This window comes from Panthera onca, chromosome D2 (assembly GCF_046562875.1).
Source record: "Panthera onca isolate mPanOnc1 chromosome D2, mPanOnc1 haplotype 2, whole genome shotgun sequence".
NCBI lineage: Eukaryota > Metazoa > Chordata > Mammalia > Carnivora > Felidae > Panthera > Panthera onca.
Window position 1 is genome coordinate 35,220,557 of NC_138349.1, and position 18,305 is coordinate 35,238,861.

The 18,305-nt window shown below is 38.3% G+C and overlaps 1 protein-coding gene across 1 annotated transcript in view; it reads right to left on the reverse strand.

Moving 5' to 3' along the window:
- Positions 1-2,006: 2,006 nt before the first annotated feature.
- MARCHF5 (membrane associated ring-CH-type finger 5) overlaps positions 2,007-18,305 on the reverse strand; it is a 59,071-nt gene continuing 42,772 nt past the window's right edge. The window contains exons 3-6 of the mRNA XM_078434587.1: positions 15,505-15,635; positions 6,228-6,411; positions 5,930-6,096; positions 2,007-4,958 (exon numbers count right to left, since the gene is read on the reverse strand). Of these exons, the coding sequence (XP_078290713.1) occupies positions 4,842-4,958; positions 5,930-6,096; positions 6,228-6,411; positions 15,505-15,635 (599 nt within the window). The 3' untranslated portion in view covers positions 2,007-4,841. The remainder of the gene's footprint in view (positions 4,959-5,929; positions 6,097-6,227; positions 6,412-15,504; positions 15,636-18,305) is intronic.

An 18,305-nucleotide genomic window follows, 5' to 3' on the forward strand; every position in this document is an offset into this window, starting at 1 on the left:
TTTTTCCTTTGGAACATTAGGCTTTTTCAACAGAAGGCACAGGAGTGACAGCACAAGGCTATTGTGTCAGGAAGACTCCTTCCTTCTAGATTCCAGCCTCCATTATGACCTTTTAAGCATTGGAGCTCAGCAGCCTGTACATGTCTAGTTGCGTCCTCCGGCCTCTCTATCCCCACCAACTCAGCTTCTCCACACCAGTTCCCACCTGCCCTCTGGCAAGTTCCTCTGAAACAACTGTGGTAGCCGCACCCTTTTCAAAGTGTCTGAATCTCAGCCTTTTAGGAAAAGAGACATTCTCTAATTTCTGGTTCCCTTATTTTCTACCCTCCTTCAGCTTAGAAGCAGTAGCTGTTTTGCCCCTGCTACTTTTCTTTAAAGTTGTCTTCATTTACTTCGTATCAGCTAACAATTTCTTATATTACATTTTTCTTGTTCAAATAGCTGATGTGATTTCTGTCTGACTGTACCCTGGCTGATGTGTTACATGTGATCATCTTGCAAAAATTCGACTTCTAGTTAAAAATTGTGCACTTTTGTAGGTCTAATTTTTGGTATACAATTATCTGAATTGGTAAATACACAGATACATACAAATACACTGATAAATGTGTATTACTGAAGGATCATGAACATATTACCTCTTAGTTCCTGTTATAGATCGTTTCTTGCTAATTTTAAGCTAGAGACAGTCCATATTTAAACGGCACTTTTTTTTTTTTAATTTTTTTTTAACGTTTATTTATTTTTGAGACAGAGGCAGACAGAGCATGAACGGGGGAGGGCCGAGAGAGAGAGGGAGACACAGAATCGGAAGCAGGCTCCAGGCTCTGAGCTGTCAGCACAGAGCCCGATGTGGGGCTTGAACCCACAGACCGTGAGATCATGACCTGAGCCGAAGTCGGACACTTAACCGACCAAGCCACCCAGGCGCCCCAACAGGTCACATTTTCTAAGGGTTCAAAGTATTCCACAGTTGTCTTAGATTATACTCTTAAAAATTAAATATCTCAAAGTAGGCTTATTCTCCATTTTACCCCAGGACTTGAGAATGTCTGGAGCATAGAGGAATTCAACAAACACCTGGTTAAGTGTAGTATATATTGCAGACATACGGTAACCTTAGCAGGCTGTTATCAGGAAGAGGCTTAAATCCACATGGGGTTGACCAGAATGACAGCCTAACCTCTGCTGCCTGTCCAAAGCTTCTACAGACATTCAGTTGCAAACCCTTTCTCTCTTCCCTTTGCTCGGAATCTTTGTTCCAGGAAGGCAGTTAAACAAGACATTTTATCACTCTGCCATTTCTAATGGGTGTATAGGGTGGCAGGTCAGAGAAGAGGCAACCCTGAGATCCCAGGAGACCAAAGGAAGGTTATGGGCAAACCAACCTCTACTTAAATTGGCACAGATTGTTGCTCTGTATATCAAACTGTTGTAGAATGTTACCTCACTTAATTCTAATAACCAGGGATAGGTTTTATGATCTTAAAGTAACTTGCCACACAAATATCAGAATATGTATCTGGGACTGTCTGTCGTTTCTCTTTTGCTAGTCTCTCAGATGGGGGCAATGAAATAACCTAGGGAAAAAAATCTCCATGGATGGAAGGGCCTTTATTTGATGTACTCATTCTAGAAGATTCTAACCTTCAGAAACTTAAATTCTTAGTATCTCAGAGGAAGCAACTTTTTTAACGTATCCCCAGCCCACTTGAATACACTTTAAGATACCCTGAGCATGAGACCACCCACAGTTCCTGTGTGGTTGCTTGTCTAATCATAGTGCAAGTGGCTGAGGGGGTATATATTTTAAAAATCAGAATGTAGTTGGAATTTGGGCTAGCTTACTTGCAAAATTAAGACAATTCCTCTTCAGTTTTTAAAAATTCAGATTATTTTTACTAAAAGTCTCACTGACATCTTGGTAACTAGGATTAAAAAACAACAACTATATAGGTGCAGGATTAACATTTTTGGAGTTGTGCAACAGACAAAGTACACCTAGAGAACATAAAAATTCTTTATTTAACCTAATCCAGCCAGTATTGAGATAGTCTGCTATATTAAAAACAAGACGTTTAAAAAAATTACAGCACAGTTAGCAAGGCAGTGACTAATTAAGTCACCAAGTTTAATTTTATATTCTTCACAGTCATTTGATAATCATGTAATGAGGAACAATATTTTCGGCCACTTTGGAGATAAGTTAACTTCTGCAAAGAAGAGAATTCTACTAGTTGTCACTGAATTTTATAAAAGAGGTTTAAAACATTAAAGTTTATAGAAATAACACAGTAAAGCAATGTGAAATTAAACAGGAAAACACAAAATATACCCACCCATCCCCAAAGTCTGTGACATCCCGTTAATCTGTCCCCTAACACCATTCTCTTACCTCTCCTTTCCCTTTTCATAGAGCACGAACAGACTAACAATTAAGAAACAGCTACTGCTCTGTAGGGGCTATTTCGAGCCTAAAGTGCCTCTATTCCTTTAATTTCTCAGTTAATCCTAGAAATGGTCTTCTGAGATAGAAGTATTACTTGGATTTCAGAGATGAAGAAAACTGTAGCTGAGAGAAAGCTACTTGGCCAAGGTATACATCCAGTTATTAAAAGCAGAATCAGAATTGGAACCCAGGTCCATCTAACTTTAGTCAGCCCATGCTCTTCTATTGTTCATGGTGGTGCAAGCCACCTTTCTGGACTGGTACACAGAACTTTCTGAGCGAAGGTTTTTGGGATTTAAAAGTCTTCAATTCCAGGGCTAGAGGCCACTCTGGTCCCCAGGCACTTGCAATTCCCTCCCCATAGCTCTAGAAAACCCTCCCTGCTGCCCCCAAAGGATTAGAGTTGTTTCCTTGGCCCTCAAGAACCCTGATGCCAATAAACACAAAAGCAGCTACTCCCCCCCCCCCCCCCCCCCCCCGATCTTGGGCATGAAAGTAGTAACTGGGGAACAGTGTGCTTGTATAATTTTATTAAAGGTTGCCTAAAAGCTGTTCTATATAACAAAATTATGCAGGAAATATCTACTATGTCTTTTTATATTGAAAATTAAAGAAAAGCCAATATATTTTATAATTACAGCAATATAATCTAAGTTATTTTTATATATACTCATAGATTTTATATTTCCCCTTTACAACTGCAGCAGTGTTCTTAATAAGGCTCACTGTCAGTCAAATATTCCCTTCCTCCCAAAATAATTACAACTCTGAATGTTCAACAGTCATTCACATAAACTTTATAAGACAGGATTAAGACATTCATACTATAGAAAGGTACCAGTCTTAAATTACTAAAGTTAACATACATTATTGCAATCTAACATAGCTCAATCTATATTTGCTACACTCCTAAAGAGAAGTGGCCATGTATCAGTAAGGGAAACGTTTATTATTGTCATGCATTATATACTGTGAACAAGAAAATAAATAGGGTTTTTGGAACTATCTTTTAAAAATTTTAGTTAATGAAAATAACTGCAAGACCATTCAGACTGAACAACATTAAAAGGGCCACTATTAAAAATGGCTTAAAATAAATAATTGCTTTTTTAAAAATGAACATAAAAACTAGTTAAACAGTGATTAAGGTGCTAGCCTCATCAACACGACAAGCAATTAAAATCTAAAAACATTAGTATTGGATTTAATAAATGGACTTAAGCCAAAAAACAATAACCTCAATATTTACTCAAGACTTCTTGTTTTCATAATGATCTTCTTGCTGACTGATATAAAAACAAAGAGCTCAAGTAAACCTCACCTTGGTTTACTCACTGCTGGTTTTCTATCTGTTGAAACTAGATGGTAAACTGCATAAAAGCAGAAACCAAATCTGTCTTGCTCACCACTGTATCCCACAGCACTTTGTACAATGCCTGGGCAAATAGGAGGTGATCAACAAATACCTGAATAACTGAATCAATGAAAGAGAAGAGCAAAATAACTTTATTGATTTTTTTTTGCAAACCGTTCTCTGTGCTCAAACTACTATAAACTGGCAGCTCTAATTTCTAGAAATATGGATTTAAAAACTGTACTCCAGTGATTGAAGGACCTGATGACTCTCTCCCTTTCTCTCTCTTACATGCATGCACGCGCGCACACACACACACACACACACACACACACACACACACGACTACATGAGTCAAAATTACATTATGAGCTATGAGATGTCGACATTATATAAATAAAATTTAATAGTGAAAAAGTGATTTGGAAGCCCTGTGAATTTTTACCCTACACATTTTGGAGGACGTCACATGGGTTAAGAAAAACACAACAAAATTGCATTTGTTCAGATAATCATTTGAATGTTTACATACATTTTTGGTTTGTTATTTTTTATAACTAATTTACATTTCCTCATATTAACATATATTCCTGTTTAGCATGTAATCAAATTATGCCAGTGAGAAAAATCCTCATAGTACCTTCATTGAGTTGCTGATTCTAAGAAAACACTGAACATGAACATGTACAAAAGAGGCATCTGAATAAAACAGCATGTGCATTTTTAAATATTTGCACAGTTTGATCTTTACATTTCTGTCTGGAGAAAATATGAACAAAACCCAGGTCTACCATGCTAAGATAATGGTTCAGATGACTGCCATAAAAGAAGTACATACAAAACAATGAAAACAAATCACAACCTTAGGTTCCGTGATTACTGAGAGGATTTCCCCTGCCCTAAGTGCTTTATTCTATTTCTTAAAAATATGAGCAGCAGCTTATCATAAGTCTCCACTACTGTGCATTAATGATGGAATCAACAACACAACAGACTCATAAGGATGATAGGACTGCAGAACAACTAGAAGTCACAGTTTTATGCTTCTTCTTGCTCTGGATAATTTAGAATTTTGCGGTGTGCCTGACGTAAATATTGCTGTTGTTTGAAGTAAACCTTGAATGCTCCTTTTATGGCAACAAAAGCAATTCCACCCTAAAATAAAAATAAAAAGCTTTTTATAATGCAGATTTAGAGAAACATAATAACATAATTTTACTTAGATCAGAAAAGACATAGCCATTGCTGCTAATTCAGATGAACGCAAATGAGACAGTTCTCTTTTCTACTTAGGGGGTAAGACAGGCAGGATCACTACACCCAACAGAGATACCTTCCCTGTTTTTTTTTTTTTTAATATTTTTTTATTTTGAGAGCAAGAGAGAAAATCAAGCAGCCTCTGTGCTGCCAGTGCAGAGCCTGATGTGGGCTTGATCCTACGAACCGTGAGATCATGACCTGAGCCGAAATCAAGAGTCGGAGACGCTCAAATGACTGACCCACTCAGGTGCCCCCTTCCCTGTTCTCCTATTGAGGTAATCTTCTCTCCACTTAGCTTGACGTCCATTCTGATATAGCAGGGAGAAGGCTTGGGCACATGTGCAGGCTGCTATCAGAGAAGGGAAGTGGGAGGAATAACAATGATAGCAAACAATACAAGGGCGTATTATGTGCTAGCACTTCAAATGAACTATTTAATCTACCACATAACCTTGATGTAGCTACCAATATGATCTTCATTTTACAGGCACAGAGAAGTGAAGAAATTTGATTTAGGTTTCTCAGCAAGGCAGTATCTGTGATAGGATATGAACCAGGCAGTCTGATCCTAGAGCTGAAGCTATTCACCAAAATCTTGTTGGCAAGGATGGGTGTGATAATTCATGCCTATTCTAGGAGAGACATCACCTGCAGCATAGTTCCGGAAGGCCAGAAGTAATGCAATGGATCTTCCCCTCTTTCTTGCTATTGGATAACAGTGGGGATCAAATAGAACTTCAAGGCACAGAAGCCACAGAATGAGTATTTATGAAGTCCCACTGTTTTTTTTTTTTTTTAAACACAGTTCCTTTTCTTTTGTATAGTCACGTGGAAAACAAAAAAAGGTAGTATTAAAACCATCTTACCAAGATTGTCCTTTGTAAATTAGAGTTAACACTACTGAACATCAGTTTACCAACTATTGTTGCGATAGTAGGAAAGACAAGGGCTCCACACAAAATTCGGGTAGCAGAGACGTGATCTGCTAAAGGATTAGCCTCAGCTGGAATTCGAGGAACAGGACAACCAATCCCTGTTGGGGGGAAAAAAGAAATGGAGGTATTAGTGCTAATAAATCACAATAGCTAAAATATCTTCACATGTTAAGATTCTTCCACAAGGTTAACCTGGTGTGCTCATTATAACCACAATTCAGGGCCTTACCTGGAAATATACTGTTCAAAATTTGTAGTTTATTTGAGTATTTACGCCATAGTCTAAGCACGTAGTCTTCCCAGCGAATCATCTTGCCTAATATCAGCATGACAGGAATAGTAGGAAGTCCAATTAAAAGGAATAAAGGATCAGCTCTTTCCATAACATCCAGACCTTCTTTATGGCCTACAACCTGTGAAACAAACAGCATTCACTAGAATAATTTCCTTATCTAATGAAAGGTTGCATGCTTGAGCTGAATTCATTTTAGAGGAAATGGTAAATTTTGAAATAAAAATACAAAAAGTTTTAAAAATAAATCAGAATCAGTCCTGATTTATTTATGTGTCTCTCATTCAAATGAAAAAAACCTCCTTCATATTATATTGGAATAAAAGCTTTAAAAAATAGTGGGGTGCCTGGGTGGCTCAGTCGGTTAAGCATCCAACTTCAGCTCAGGTCATGATCTTGTGGTTTGAGGGTTTGAGCCCCATGTTGGGCTTCTTGCTGTCAATGTAGAGCCTGTTTTGGATGCTCTGCCTCCTCCCCTGCTCATACTCTCTCTCTCTCAAAAATAAATATTGAAAAAAAAAAAATGGTTGAGGGCACATGCACCCCAATGTTCATAGCAGCACTATCAACAATAGCCAAAGTATGGAAAGAGCCCAATGTCCATTGATGAAGGGATAAATATGTGGTGTATGTATATATATATATATATATATATATATATATATATACACACAATGGAGTATTACTCGGCAATCGTAAAGAATGAAATCTTGCCATTTGCAACTATGTGGATGGAACTAAAGGGTATTGAAAGACAAGTATCATATGACTTCACTCATGAGGACTTTAAGATACAGATGAACACAAGGGACGGAGGGAGACAAAACATAAAAGACTCTTAAATATGGAGAACAAACAGAAGGTTACTGGAGGGGTTGTGGGAGGCAGGATGGGCTAAATGGGTAAGGGGCGTTAAGGAATCTACTCCTGAAATCATTGTTGCCCTGCTAATTTGGATGTAAATTAAAAAAAAAGGTTGACCCACATTGATTACATTTCAATAGAGGGAAGGGGATTTCTGGTTATTTTATTCCTTTTATTTGATATGGTTAGACTAGGCTATAATTCTAGGTCCTGTTTGTCCTCCAGCAGAGCATCTGTTTTTCTGCTCTTCCTACTAGGGTAAGCATAACCAAGGGGCAGAACCAGCCTTTAGGAGATGGCCCAAAAGCTCACTTCTCTTTGGTTCTTTCTCCATACTCAGTGATCTCTGGTATAGAGTGATTTTTCTGGCTGGCTAAATAAATGCTTGTTCTACAGACCAAATTCTGCTAAAATTCAATTCTAAGATCTACATTTGAGTGACTGCAGTTTTTGCTACAGGTTCCAGTCATTTTTCTGATCTAGGAACCCTAGGGTATCCTAACTCTAGGGTAATGAAGCTAAAACAATCCTTTCCCTCTCATCTGGGTCTTAGGGTTATTTCTCCACTGGTTTAGATTCCAGAGGGCAAAAAGGATATGATTATTTTTTTAAAATGTTTAGGGGCGCCTGGGTGGCGCAGTCGGTTAAGCGTCCGACTTCAGCCAGGTCACGATCTCGCGGTCCGTGAGTTCGAGCCCCGCGTCAGGCTCTGGGCTGATGGCTCGGAGCCTGGAACCTGTTTCCGATTCTGTGTCTCCCTCTCTCTCTGCCCCTCCCCCGTTCATGCTCTGTCTCTCTCTGTCCCAAAAATAAATAAAAAACGTTGAAAAAAAAAATTAAAAAAAAAAAAATGTTTATTTATTTTTGAGAGAGCGAGTGAGCACGAGGGAGGGGCAGAGAGAGAGAGAGGGAGAGAGAGAATCCCAAGCAAGGTCTGTGCTATTAGCTCAGAGCCCAGCTCAGGGTTTGAACCTATGAACCGTGAGATCATGACCTGAGCTGAAACCAAGAGTTGGTCACTCAAATGAGCCACCCAGGCACCCCAGGATATGATTCTTACTTGTGAATCTCCATACATTCCCCTCCCAGGAAAATTCTTTTTACTCCATCTTGGCCTTATACTTCTCTCAACATCTCCATTTTATTGGTGAGCTTCTTAGTTTTAACTGGAGAACTTCCCTGAAAATTCTCTTTCAAACATCTCAAATGATCTTCCCTTTAGCCAAAGTCTCAATTGCTTCCAAATTAAACCTATTTCTCTAAAGGATTATTTTTGGCAGTTATGACAGAAGAGGACGATTTCAGAATCTTGGGCTTTTAGCCCACCCAGGTATTACAGTGAGGACAGCTTGCTAGGAAGACACTACTATAAAAACTCCAAATAGTTTTTCTGATCACACTTGAGGAGTAAGCCATGAAGAGAGGACTGGAAAGAAACTGTCTCTTTGAAAGCGAGGAGGTAAAAGGAAGGAAGGATAGGCAAGAAGGGAAGGAAAGAAAGAAGGCAGGGAAAACTAAAAGTGCCAGGTACACTCAGGAAACAAGCTCATGAAAAAGTAAATGGGATTTTTTTTTTTTTTCAAAAACGAGATGCTCTTCATGTCAACTATCATAGCAAATTTTTTTACTACATAGCAAATTTTTCACTACTACAAGGACGTGTGAAATAAGGTCAAGCTGAGAATGGTAAGAACAAATTGAAATTCTAGACAACACACTCAATCCAGGTAAAAATATTTTATAAGTACATGGAGAACACCAAAATGGATGCTTTAAAATCTGAGCTAGGGATATAGTCCAGGTTTGTGCTTCATTATCTAACCACAGTGTAATATTAAAGGGCAGGAGGCCAGCCTCTTCTCAGTGGCCAAAAACCAGGTATAGGTATCTAATATTCTTCTGTGTCTCCTTGTAGAAACTTGACACCTTGTATGTGAAGGATGACTGTTCTGAGTTGCCCTAAAGTGAAAGAGTCTGGTTCACAATACAGTTGATCCTTGAACAACATGAGTTTTGTATATAACTGGTCCACTTATATATAACTTTTCTTGATTTGTCAGTGGCCCTAATCCCCATGTTGTTCAAGGGTACACCGTATTTCATAAACCCTAATCCCATACTAGGGACAAATGTGGATTAGCCCAGAGATTGTGTATTTACCTATGCTTTTTGAGGAATATTTCATTTTTATATCATTTTATTTTTTTTTCTTTTTTAATATTTATCTTGGAGAGAGAGAGAGCACAAGTGGGGGAGGTTCAGAAAGAGAGGTAGACACAGAATCTGAAGCAGGCTCCAGAGTCTGAGCTGTCAGCACAGAGTCGGACAAGGGGCTTGAACCCACCAGCTGTGAGACCATGACCTGAGCCGAAGTCGGAGGCTAAACCAACTGAGCCACCCAGGCGCCCCTCGTTCTATTATTTTCAGTTTAATGATCACATATAAAGTTACAACTAAATGTGATTTAAATATTCTCAAAGTGCTAGCAAATAAATTCAGAAATCTGAAAAATCCCTTTTGTGGGTTATGCTATTTTTAAACTTTGGGGTTTAGAAATATAAAGCAGAGTGAATATTCAGGTAGAGACTATAGTAAGGCACAGTTTATTTCTCATGGGTAGTGGTAAAAACCTTACAACCAGGTATCTCAGAGTGAGGAAACAAAAAAGGAAATAGGGCAAACTGAGCAAAAGGCCCACTGCCCAATTTCTTATACCTAAAGTCGACAGAGATGCTTTATACTCAAGCTGGGCTCACCATGCACGCATACCTGCATGCATTCATTCAACTGAATACTGACTGTGTGCCAGAAATAGGCCTAGGTGTTGCGGATAAAATGGTGAGCTAAACAGATGTCTTTTGGAGAGGAGAGAGACAAATCAAACAAGCATGCAAATATAAATGCTAAAATGGAAACAATAGTATAACTATAGTATACCCCCTGCTACTATAATCAGACTCAAGGGCAGTAAATGAGGACTGAGTAAAGCAATGGGGCTGATTTAACTTTGGTCAAAACAAACCCAGCATACCTTGTGTATCATCAGGAACATTCTGGTTTTATGCTCCAAGATTTCAAAACAGGTTATTTTTAAGACTTCAATTTGGGGGTGAGATTCAGGAACTATAGAATGTCTTCTCTAAGAATTTGTTATCTGTGTATAAAATAAAGGCCTAGGAATTGTAGGTTTAAAGAAAGGTTTGTTTCTCTGCTTGAGGCCTAAAAGCTAGTTCTTCATATCCAGGAGTTCACCAATGTTGAAAGGCTAAGAGTTTTAACCTGATCTTTTTTTTTCTTTCTAATTTTAGAGAGAAAGAAGAGTGCAAGTGGGGGGAAAGGGCAGAGGAAGAGAGAGACTTTAAAAATTATTTATTTATTTATTTATTTATTTACTTAATTACTTACTTACTTACAGAGAGAAAGAGACATGGGAAGGGCAGAGAGAGAGAGGGGGGCAGAAAGAAAGGGAGACAGAATCCCAAGCAGGCTCTGCACAGCTCAAACTCACAAACCATAAGTTCATGACCTGAGCTGAAACCAAGAGTCAGCTGCTTAACTGACTGAGCCACTCAGGTGTCTGAGAGAGAGACTCTTAAGCAGGTTCCATACTCAGTGCAGAGCCTAACAAGGGGCTCAATTCCATGGGATCATGACCTGAGCCAAAATCAAGAGTCGGATGCTCAACCGACTGAGCCACCCAGGCACCCCCTAATCTGATCTTTTAAATCACTTCCTTTTAGGACCCTACTTTTATTTTTTAAATTATTATTATTATTTTAAAATCTACCTTTTTTCCTAAGTTCATTCACTTATTTTGAGAGAGAGAGAGACAACAAGCATGGGGGAAGGGGCAGAGAGAGAAGGGAGAGAGAAAATTCTAAGCAGGCTCCCGCACTGTCAGTGCAGAGCCCGATGTGGGGCTCGATCCCACAAATTATGAGATCATGACCCAAGTAGAAACCAAGAGTCGGACGCTTAACTGACTGAAACACCCAAGTGCTCCTATGGCCCTACTTTTAAATGGGAGAATGAACAGTGATGAATTAAGAGGTTTTCTTAGTCAGACTTAAGGATAGTTAAGTGTAGTATATGAGTTAAGAACTGACAATGCTTATGGGGGTTATTTTTACACCAGAGGGAAAAATGGAACGAAAATGGACATGAAGGTGGTTGTTCCAGAGTAAAATGTTCCCACTGCCTGTGGAACAAAGTTTCACTTAAGAAGCCCTAGATTAGGGACAGGGGTCCTAATGCTTCTTCCTTACTGTGTGGTATTGGACACGTAAACTTGCCAAATCTGTAAGCTAGGAATAATTAATAGTATCTAGATCACACGATTGATGCAAGGTTTAAAAACATCAGTGCTGGAAGGTGTTTAGCCCAGTGCTGGGGGAAAAAAGTTACCTATCACATTGTCTTTTCTTTCTTCTTCTTTTTTTTTTTTTTTTTTAAACGTTTATTTATTTTTGAGACAGAGAGAGACAAAGCATGAACGGGGGAGGGTCAGAGAGAGGGAGACACAGAATCTGAAACAGGCTCCAGGCTCTGAGCTGTCAGCACAGAGCCTGATGCGGGGCTCGAACTCACGGACCGCGAGATCATGACCTGAGCCGAAGTCAGCCGCTTAACCGACTGAGCCACCCAGGCGCCCCTCACATTGTCTTTTCAATAAAAAGATAAATAGAAGGTCTCAAGTTCCTCACAACTAATTGGGATTGAACTTAAGACTGGCTCGTGGAGAAATAAATGGGAAAAGAATAGTGGTCTGATTCCTTAACCTAATATACTTGTACTTTAGAGTAGTCGGAGAACAAAAGGAAAAGAAAACCCTAAATACTGCTGATGGTATAAGTGGGGCACATTCCCTAACAAATATGCTCAGAAAGGTAAAAGTCTTCCCAATACAATTAAATCATATGATACTACCTATCTACCGTCTGTAATCTACTGTAATCTCTCTCATTCAGGGTTTAAAAAAAAATCTTTCCAAGTGCCACAGTGTATATGAAGATTATTTCTAAGTGGTAACACAAAATATATGTATCATCATAATTTTAGTCTTTTTCTTTACCATCACCATTAACCAACATGTTCATTTTTGTCTCCTTGCTTGTATCTCCTCTACAGATCCAAATTATTGCCTTCAAAAGTCAGCTCCAGACTTACTTTCTATGAAACTTCAAACGATCTTTCATTGTACTGAATTAAAATACTGTTTATGTAGTCTTCTGTACTCTTCATATTTGTTTACATAATGTTATAACTGTTCTCCAGTTGTTCACTTACGTACACCTTGTCTTAGAACTATAGTCCTTGGGCCTGGGAATCATTAACAAATTTCTTTTAAGATTGAGCGACGCTTGGAGTCTCTGGGTAGCTCAGTTGGTTAAGCGTCTGACTCTTGTACAGTTAGTGGCTTTAAGCCCCACATCGGGCTCCAAGCTGGCAGTGTGGAGCCTGCTTTGGATCCTCTCCCTCTCTCTCAAATTAAAAAAAAAAAGATTGAGTGAGCCTAAAATCTTTCCTCAAAAAGAGCCATCCTATTTCTTGTAGTCAATTAGGTATTAAGAGAAATCACTCAATCTCATGGGGCCTTAGTTTCCTCATCTGCAAAAAAATATACATATACATCCGTATTGTACATTCAATAATGTATATATTTGCTCTAAGTTTTTGTGTCTTCGTCAGTACTAGTGAATCACCTAAACCTCCCTGAACTAATGATGTACTCATTAATCAAAACTGGAGTTTTAATTTATTTTATTTAATTATTGCAGAGAATATAATCAAATAAACCTGCTACTACCTGACAGAACTAGTCATATAAAAAAAAACCCACGATATTTATGAAAGCCCTTTAAGTATTAGTCTCTGTGTATATGCTATAACAGGAATACCTAAGTGTAAGACAGTCTCTACTTTCAAGGAAATTACTTTTTAAAAAATATTTGAGAGAGAGAGAGCAAGAGAGAGTGTGAGTGGGTGCAAGCAGGGGAGGGAAGGAGAGCGGAGAGAGAGAATCCAGTGCAGAGCCCCACGCGGGGCTTGATCCCACAAACTGTGAGATCAAGACCTGAGCCAAAATCAAGAGTCGGACGCTTAACCAACTGAGCCACCCAGTACCCCTCAAGGAAATTACCTTCTAATAGGAAAAGCAAAGGGCTGAATATAGGAAAAATTAAATAACTTCAGTAATCTATATCAATATCACTTGGTCAGCACAAGATTTGCTGCCATTTAAAGAATGACAGTGGCAGGAGTTGTCTGGTTAGTTTCAGGAGGGAAAAGCAGCTGAACTAAGCCTGAAAGGAGTTCAGATTTGGAGAAGTAGAGAAGGGAATGGAGAGACAGGTATGAAGCAGGGAGGGTGGCAAAAGTCAAAGGACAGAGGTAAAAAACTAAACAGGAGCAAAAGGATAGGATGCAGGGGACAGCCCAATAGGCCTCAAAGTAGAATGAAGTAAGACTATGAAGGATTTGGCATAACAAATCAGGTCAAGGAAATAGAATCTTTTTTTTTTTTTTTTTTAACGTTTATTTATTTTTGAGACAGAGAGAGACAGAGCATGAACGGGGGAGGGTCAGAGAGAGAGGGAGACACAGAATCGGAAGCAGGCTCCAGGCTCTGGGCCATCATCAGCCCAGAGCCCGACGCGGGGCTCGAACCCATGGACCGTGAGATCGTGACCTGAGCTGAAGTCGGACGCTTAACCGACTGAGCCACCCAGGCACCCCTAAATAGAATCTTTTTTAAGTCAGTGGTTCTTAATCTTTTTTTTTTTTTTTTTAATTTTTTTAAACATTTATTTGTTTTTGAGACAGAGCATGAACAAGGGAGGGGCAGAGAGAGAGGGAAACACAGAATCTGAGACAGGCTCCAGGCTCCGAACAGTCAGCACAGAGCCCGACGCGGGGCTCGAACTCACGGACTGTGAGATCATGACCTGAGCCGAAGTCGGACGCTCAACGGACTGAGCCACCCAGGCGCCCCAGTGGTTCTTAATCTTTATCCATTACACTCATGACAAATGATGGTTTACTATATGTAATTCATTCTAGTGACTACATCCAGATTTTGGGGGTATCCTCAACGCTTCATGAAGAAACCTTGCAATACTCTGTTTCACCATGACTAAACAACCAGAAAGGCTACTTACTATGGACCTGGCATAGGCAAGTTATGTGCAATTTCTAGAATATTACATAGTCTGTAAACTATTACTGAGTTACTTATGAAACACTTACCCAATCTAACTGCTGCATAGGAAAAGTCCTACTTAAGACAGAGGAGACAGCTTGGAGTAGATGTTGAAGAGATTATTTTAGGAAGATTAATTTGGAAGGATGGACTGACAGAAGAGAATGAAATTAGAGAAACCAATCAAAAGGCTCCTTTAGCCATATGGTATGATAGGGGAGTGACAACAAAGTCAGGTGTTATAAAGACTGTGGAAAGGAAGCTACGGATATAAGATATCAAAATGGAAACTGCTTGGATTTGGTCAGTGGACTGGAGATAGGGCTACGAAGCAGAAAGTTACAGGTAATCCTAAGAATGTAGGATATAAACCGAGTAGATGGGAAAATGATAGTAGCAATCAGAGGTATAGAGAAATTATAATATTATAAAATATAAATAAATTTAGGTTTCAAATTGAGGAAAAGACTAGTTTGATTTCAGAAATCCTGAGTGTGAAATCACAAGTGGTCACATAAGGAGAAGGGTCAAGCTGCAACGGCAGGACTGCTTTTGAGGATAGAATAGGGCAAAAGATGTAGATCTAACCATAAAAGGCACACAGCTGATAGCTGGAAATCATTAGGGAAAAAGTATAAAGCGAGGAATCAAGGGCCTGGGACTAAATCTTGAAATTTAAGTCTAATAATCTTCACCAACAGTTATTGATTGTAGCAAAAAACGGGAAGTAACTAATTTCTAATCAACAACAGACTGGTTAGTAAATTGTTCTAATTCCATATGTAGAATGGTATGCAGATCTCTCCATACTTATAAAAAGGCGGGTGTAGTTCTAATATGCTTCCTTTTAGGGGAAAAAAAAATGTATGTGTGTGGGAGAACAAATTTATTTTTTCTTGCACATGCACAAAGAAAGTCTAGAATATATTACATAACTAATATAAATGGCTACCTGGGGAAGTGAGGGGGAACCTGGGCAAATGGACAGGAGTAAGAAGATGACTTTTCACTATATAGTTTTTTTTTATAGATTTTCTTATTTTTAAGCCTTGAGAATATTACTTGTCCAAAATAATTTTTAAAACTCCTAACAGAAATCTAATAGATCTTCACATTAAAAGTATTATCACTGAATAGAGTAAAATACTGAACCTGCATCACTGTCACTGCTCCATAAGTCACAGCTGTCCAATAGATAGAGCCAACCATTATTCCCGCTGCAGCAAATGGACACGCTTTTGAGATCAGTCTATCTGCAAGATCCAAGACGTAAACAACTGGACCTATAATAAAAGAAAGTAATATTTCAACACAAGACAGATATTTAAAAAATGACTTGTTCAATATTTCCCAATGATCTAAAATGTTGTTATGAAGTTGGATGTTCTGATGCTTTAGAGGTAACTGTTATAAATGTGATGGGAACCTAGATTTGAATAAACTTAGAATTTCTCAGTTGTCTTGATGAATAGCTAAGTTCTGCTTCCTAAATTCTAGGAAATAGCTTCTTCAAATTTTTATCTTTATCAGTAAATCAAATAAAGCCTCAAACGCAGCTGCTTCTTATGAAAAAAAATAGTTCTCTTACTTATTTTATTCACACTGGCTACTGCAGAATGAAATGGCCATTTCAGAACAGTTCCTGCCCATAATTATATTCTCTAGTACTTGGTAAAAATATCACTTCTTTGACTTCACTCATTACTTCCTTGGTGCAGTATGTGAAGGTAACCAATGCTATTTTCTTGTAGTTATAAGAAGTCAATCTATCTTACGTTGATGTTTCAATATGCAACATTTAGTTGAGTATTATTCTCTACAAACATTTCCCCCCCAAGTTTTTATTTAAATTCTATTTAGTTAACATATAGTGTACTATTAGTTTCAGGAGAATTTAGTAATTCATCACTTACATGTAACGCCCATCTAACAAACTTCTTTAATGATCACCATGCCAGTTTTTAGGACATTCCAACAGCTGTATGTGCCAATTATACTTCTATTATTAAATGCTTACTGTGAAATTTGGCTACTACCTTTCTCTGTAAGTTATTTAGAATAGGTATATTTGGAGGTATTCTAGACTGCTTTTAAGCCCAATACAATTTAGCTCCAGAATTTTTCAGAATAGTGAAAGGGTCTCAGGACTGAATTAGAACAAGGCCTAAAGAACCGAGTATCTAAGTTTAATCAAAGAAATATAAAACCTTGATTTAGTAATCATATTTGTTGAATACCCTCCACATACAAACTATCACTTGAGACATTTTCTTAGAAATGTATAAGAATTATTACCTACCTTCTGAGGGCTTACAATCTATGAGGACGCTGTAGAATGTAAAATATTATTTTTATTGTAGAAAGAAATTAACATAGCAATATGAGATAAATTAAACACGTATGAACAAGCATCGATCTATAGAGCCTTGATCAATACTTCCCCTGATCGCTAGAGCCAGTAACATTACTAGTCACTGTAAGAGAGACCCCATTGTGAAGTAGAAAGAACATTGGGAGCCACATTAAAGGACCTATGATTTCAATTTAGTGTATTTACTATCTCCTCTAACAATAGTTAGCACTTCTTAAGTCTACATGATACCAGCTGCTGTGCCCCAGGCATTACATGCATCATTATTCAATCTTATAATGTATAGTTTTATCCTTAAAATATACAAATTTGCTAGGTTAAGTTTAAAACTCCCTCAGAAGGCACAATAGAAGTCATTTTAGTGAGTCACCAAAGATCTGTCAAATGCTGGTACTAAAAGACCATAAAGTATATATAAAACCTCCACACTTCAACTTTCATATTCTCTACTGATAATCCTTTAATCAAAAATTGAAGCCACAAAAGAACAAGTCCAGACTCTCCACAGCACATGCAGCCACCACCAACATCACACCTATCTGATGTCAATCCCTCCACTGACATACCAGATCCCATCTCTTGCCAACTCAAAGCCACAGCTCCAGCAACTGTTTCCTACATCATTTCCTCTCTACTCTTTGTTGGAATGTTTCCAATCAGACATATTGTTGTTTCTTCTATCTTAAAAAAAACCAAATTCTTGTCTTGATCTTTCTTCCCCCACTGCTTGATCTTTGCTCCCTTTACAAAATTCCTCAAAAGACTCATCTGTTTTCACTCTCCTTCAATTCTCCTCTTGAATCCACTCCACCAAAATTGCTCATAATGGTCACTAACAACCTATGAACAGCTGAATGCAAAAGGGAGGACTATTTGGCCTAACAGAAGTATCTGACATGGATATTCCCTTCTTCTTCCTCATATATGGTTCTTCGTTGTACTTCTAGGACATCATCATCTTTTGGTGTTCTTTCCATCACCAGTCATTAACTTTTCAGTCTTCTTTCTTGGTTCCTCCTCCTCTTCTTGACCTCAGTGAAACCCACCCTGCCAATTTCTACCTCATGATACTATTTACTCTGCATTATTTTTCTTTTTTCCAAAGCGCTTACCACCTAACATACTCTAATTTACTCATTCTATTTCCACCTGTGAGAATACGGGCTGGGAAACTATGGGCTAGGCCAAACCCAGCTGGCTGCTTTTGTAAATAAGGTTTTATATGGAACATGCCACATGCAAAAGCCTAAAATATTTACTGTCTGGTTTATAACAGAAAAAGTCTGCTGACTTTTGAACTAGAATATATGCTCCAAAGGGAAAAATAACACTTTTGTTTTGCTCATTGATGAATCCCAATTCCTATGATTCTAAATATTTGAATTCTCTACTAAGGTACTTATGTAAAACTATGTCATGAAAATCTTTCTGTACCAAGCCCAAGTTAACTATAGGGCTATTTTCTACCGAGTCAGAATCAAAATTGGTAAGGAAAGAAGGTATTTTGCATGCTTCCAATGTAACTCCTTCTTCCCTCTTTTCAACAGGGTACATCCATTAGTAGATAGGATGAAGCAATATA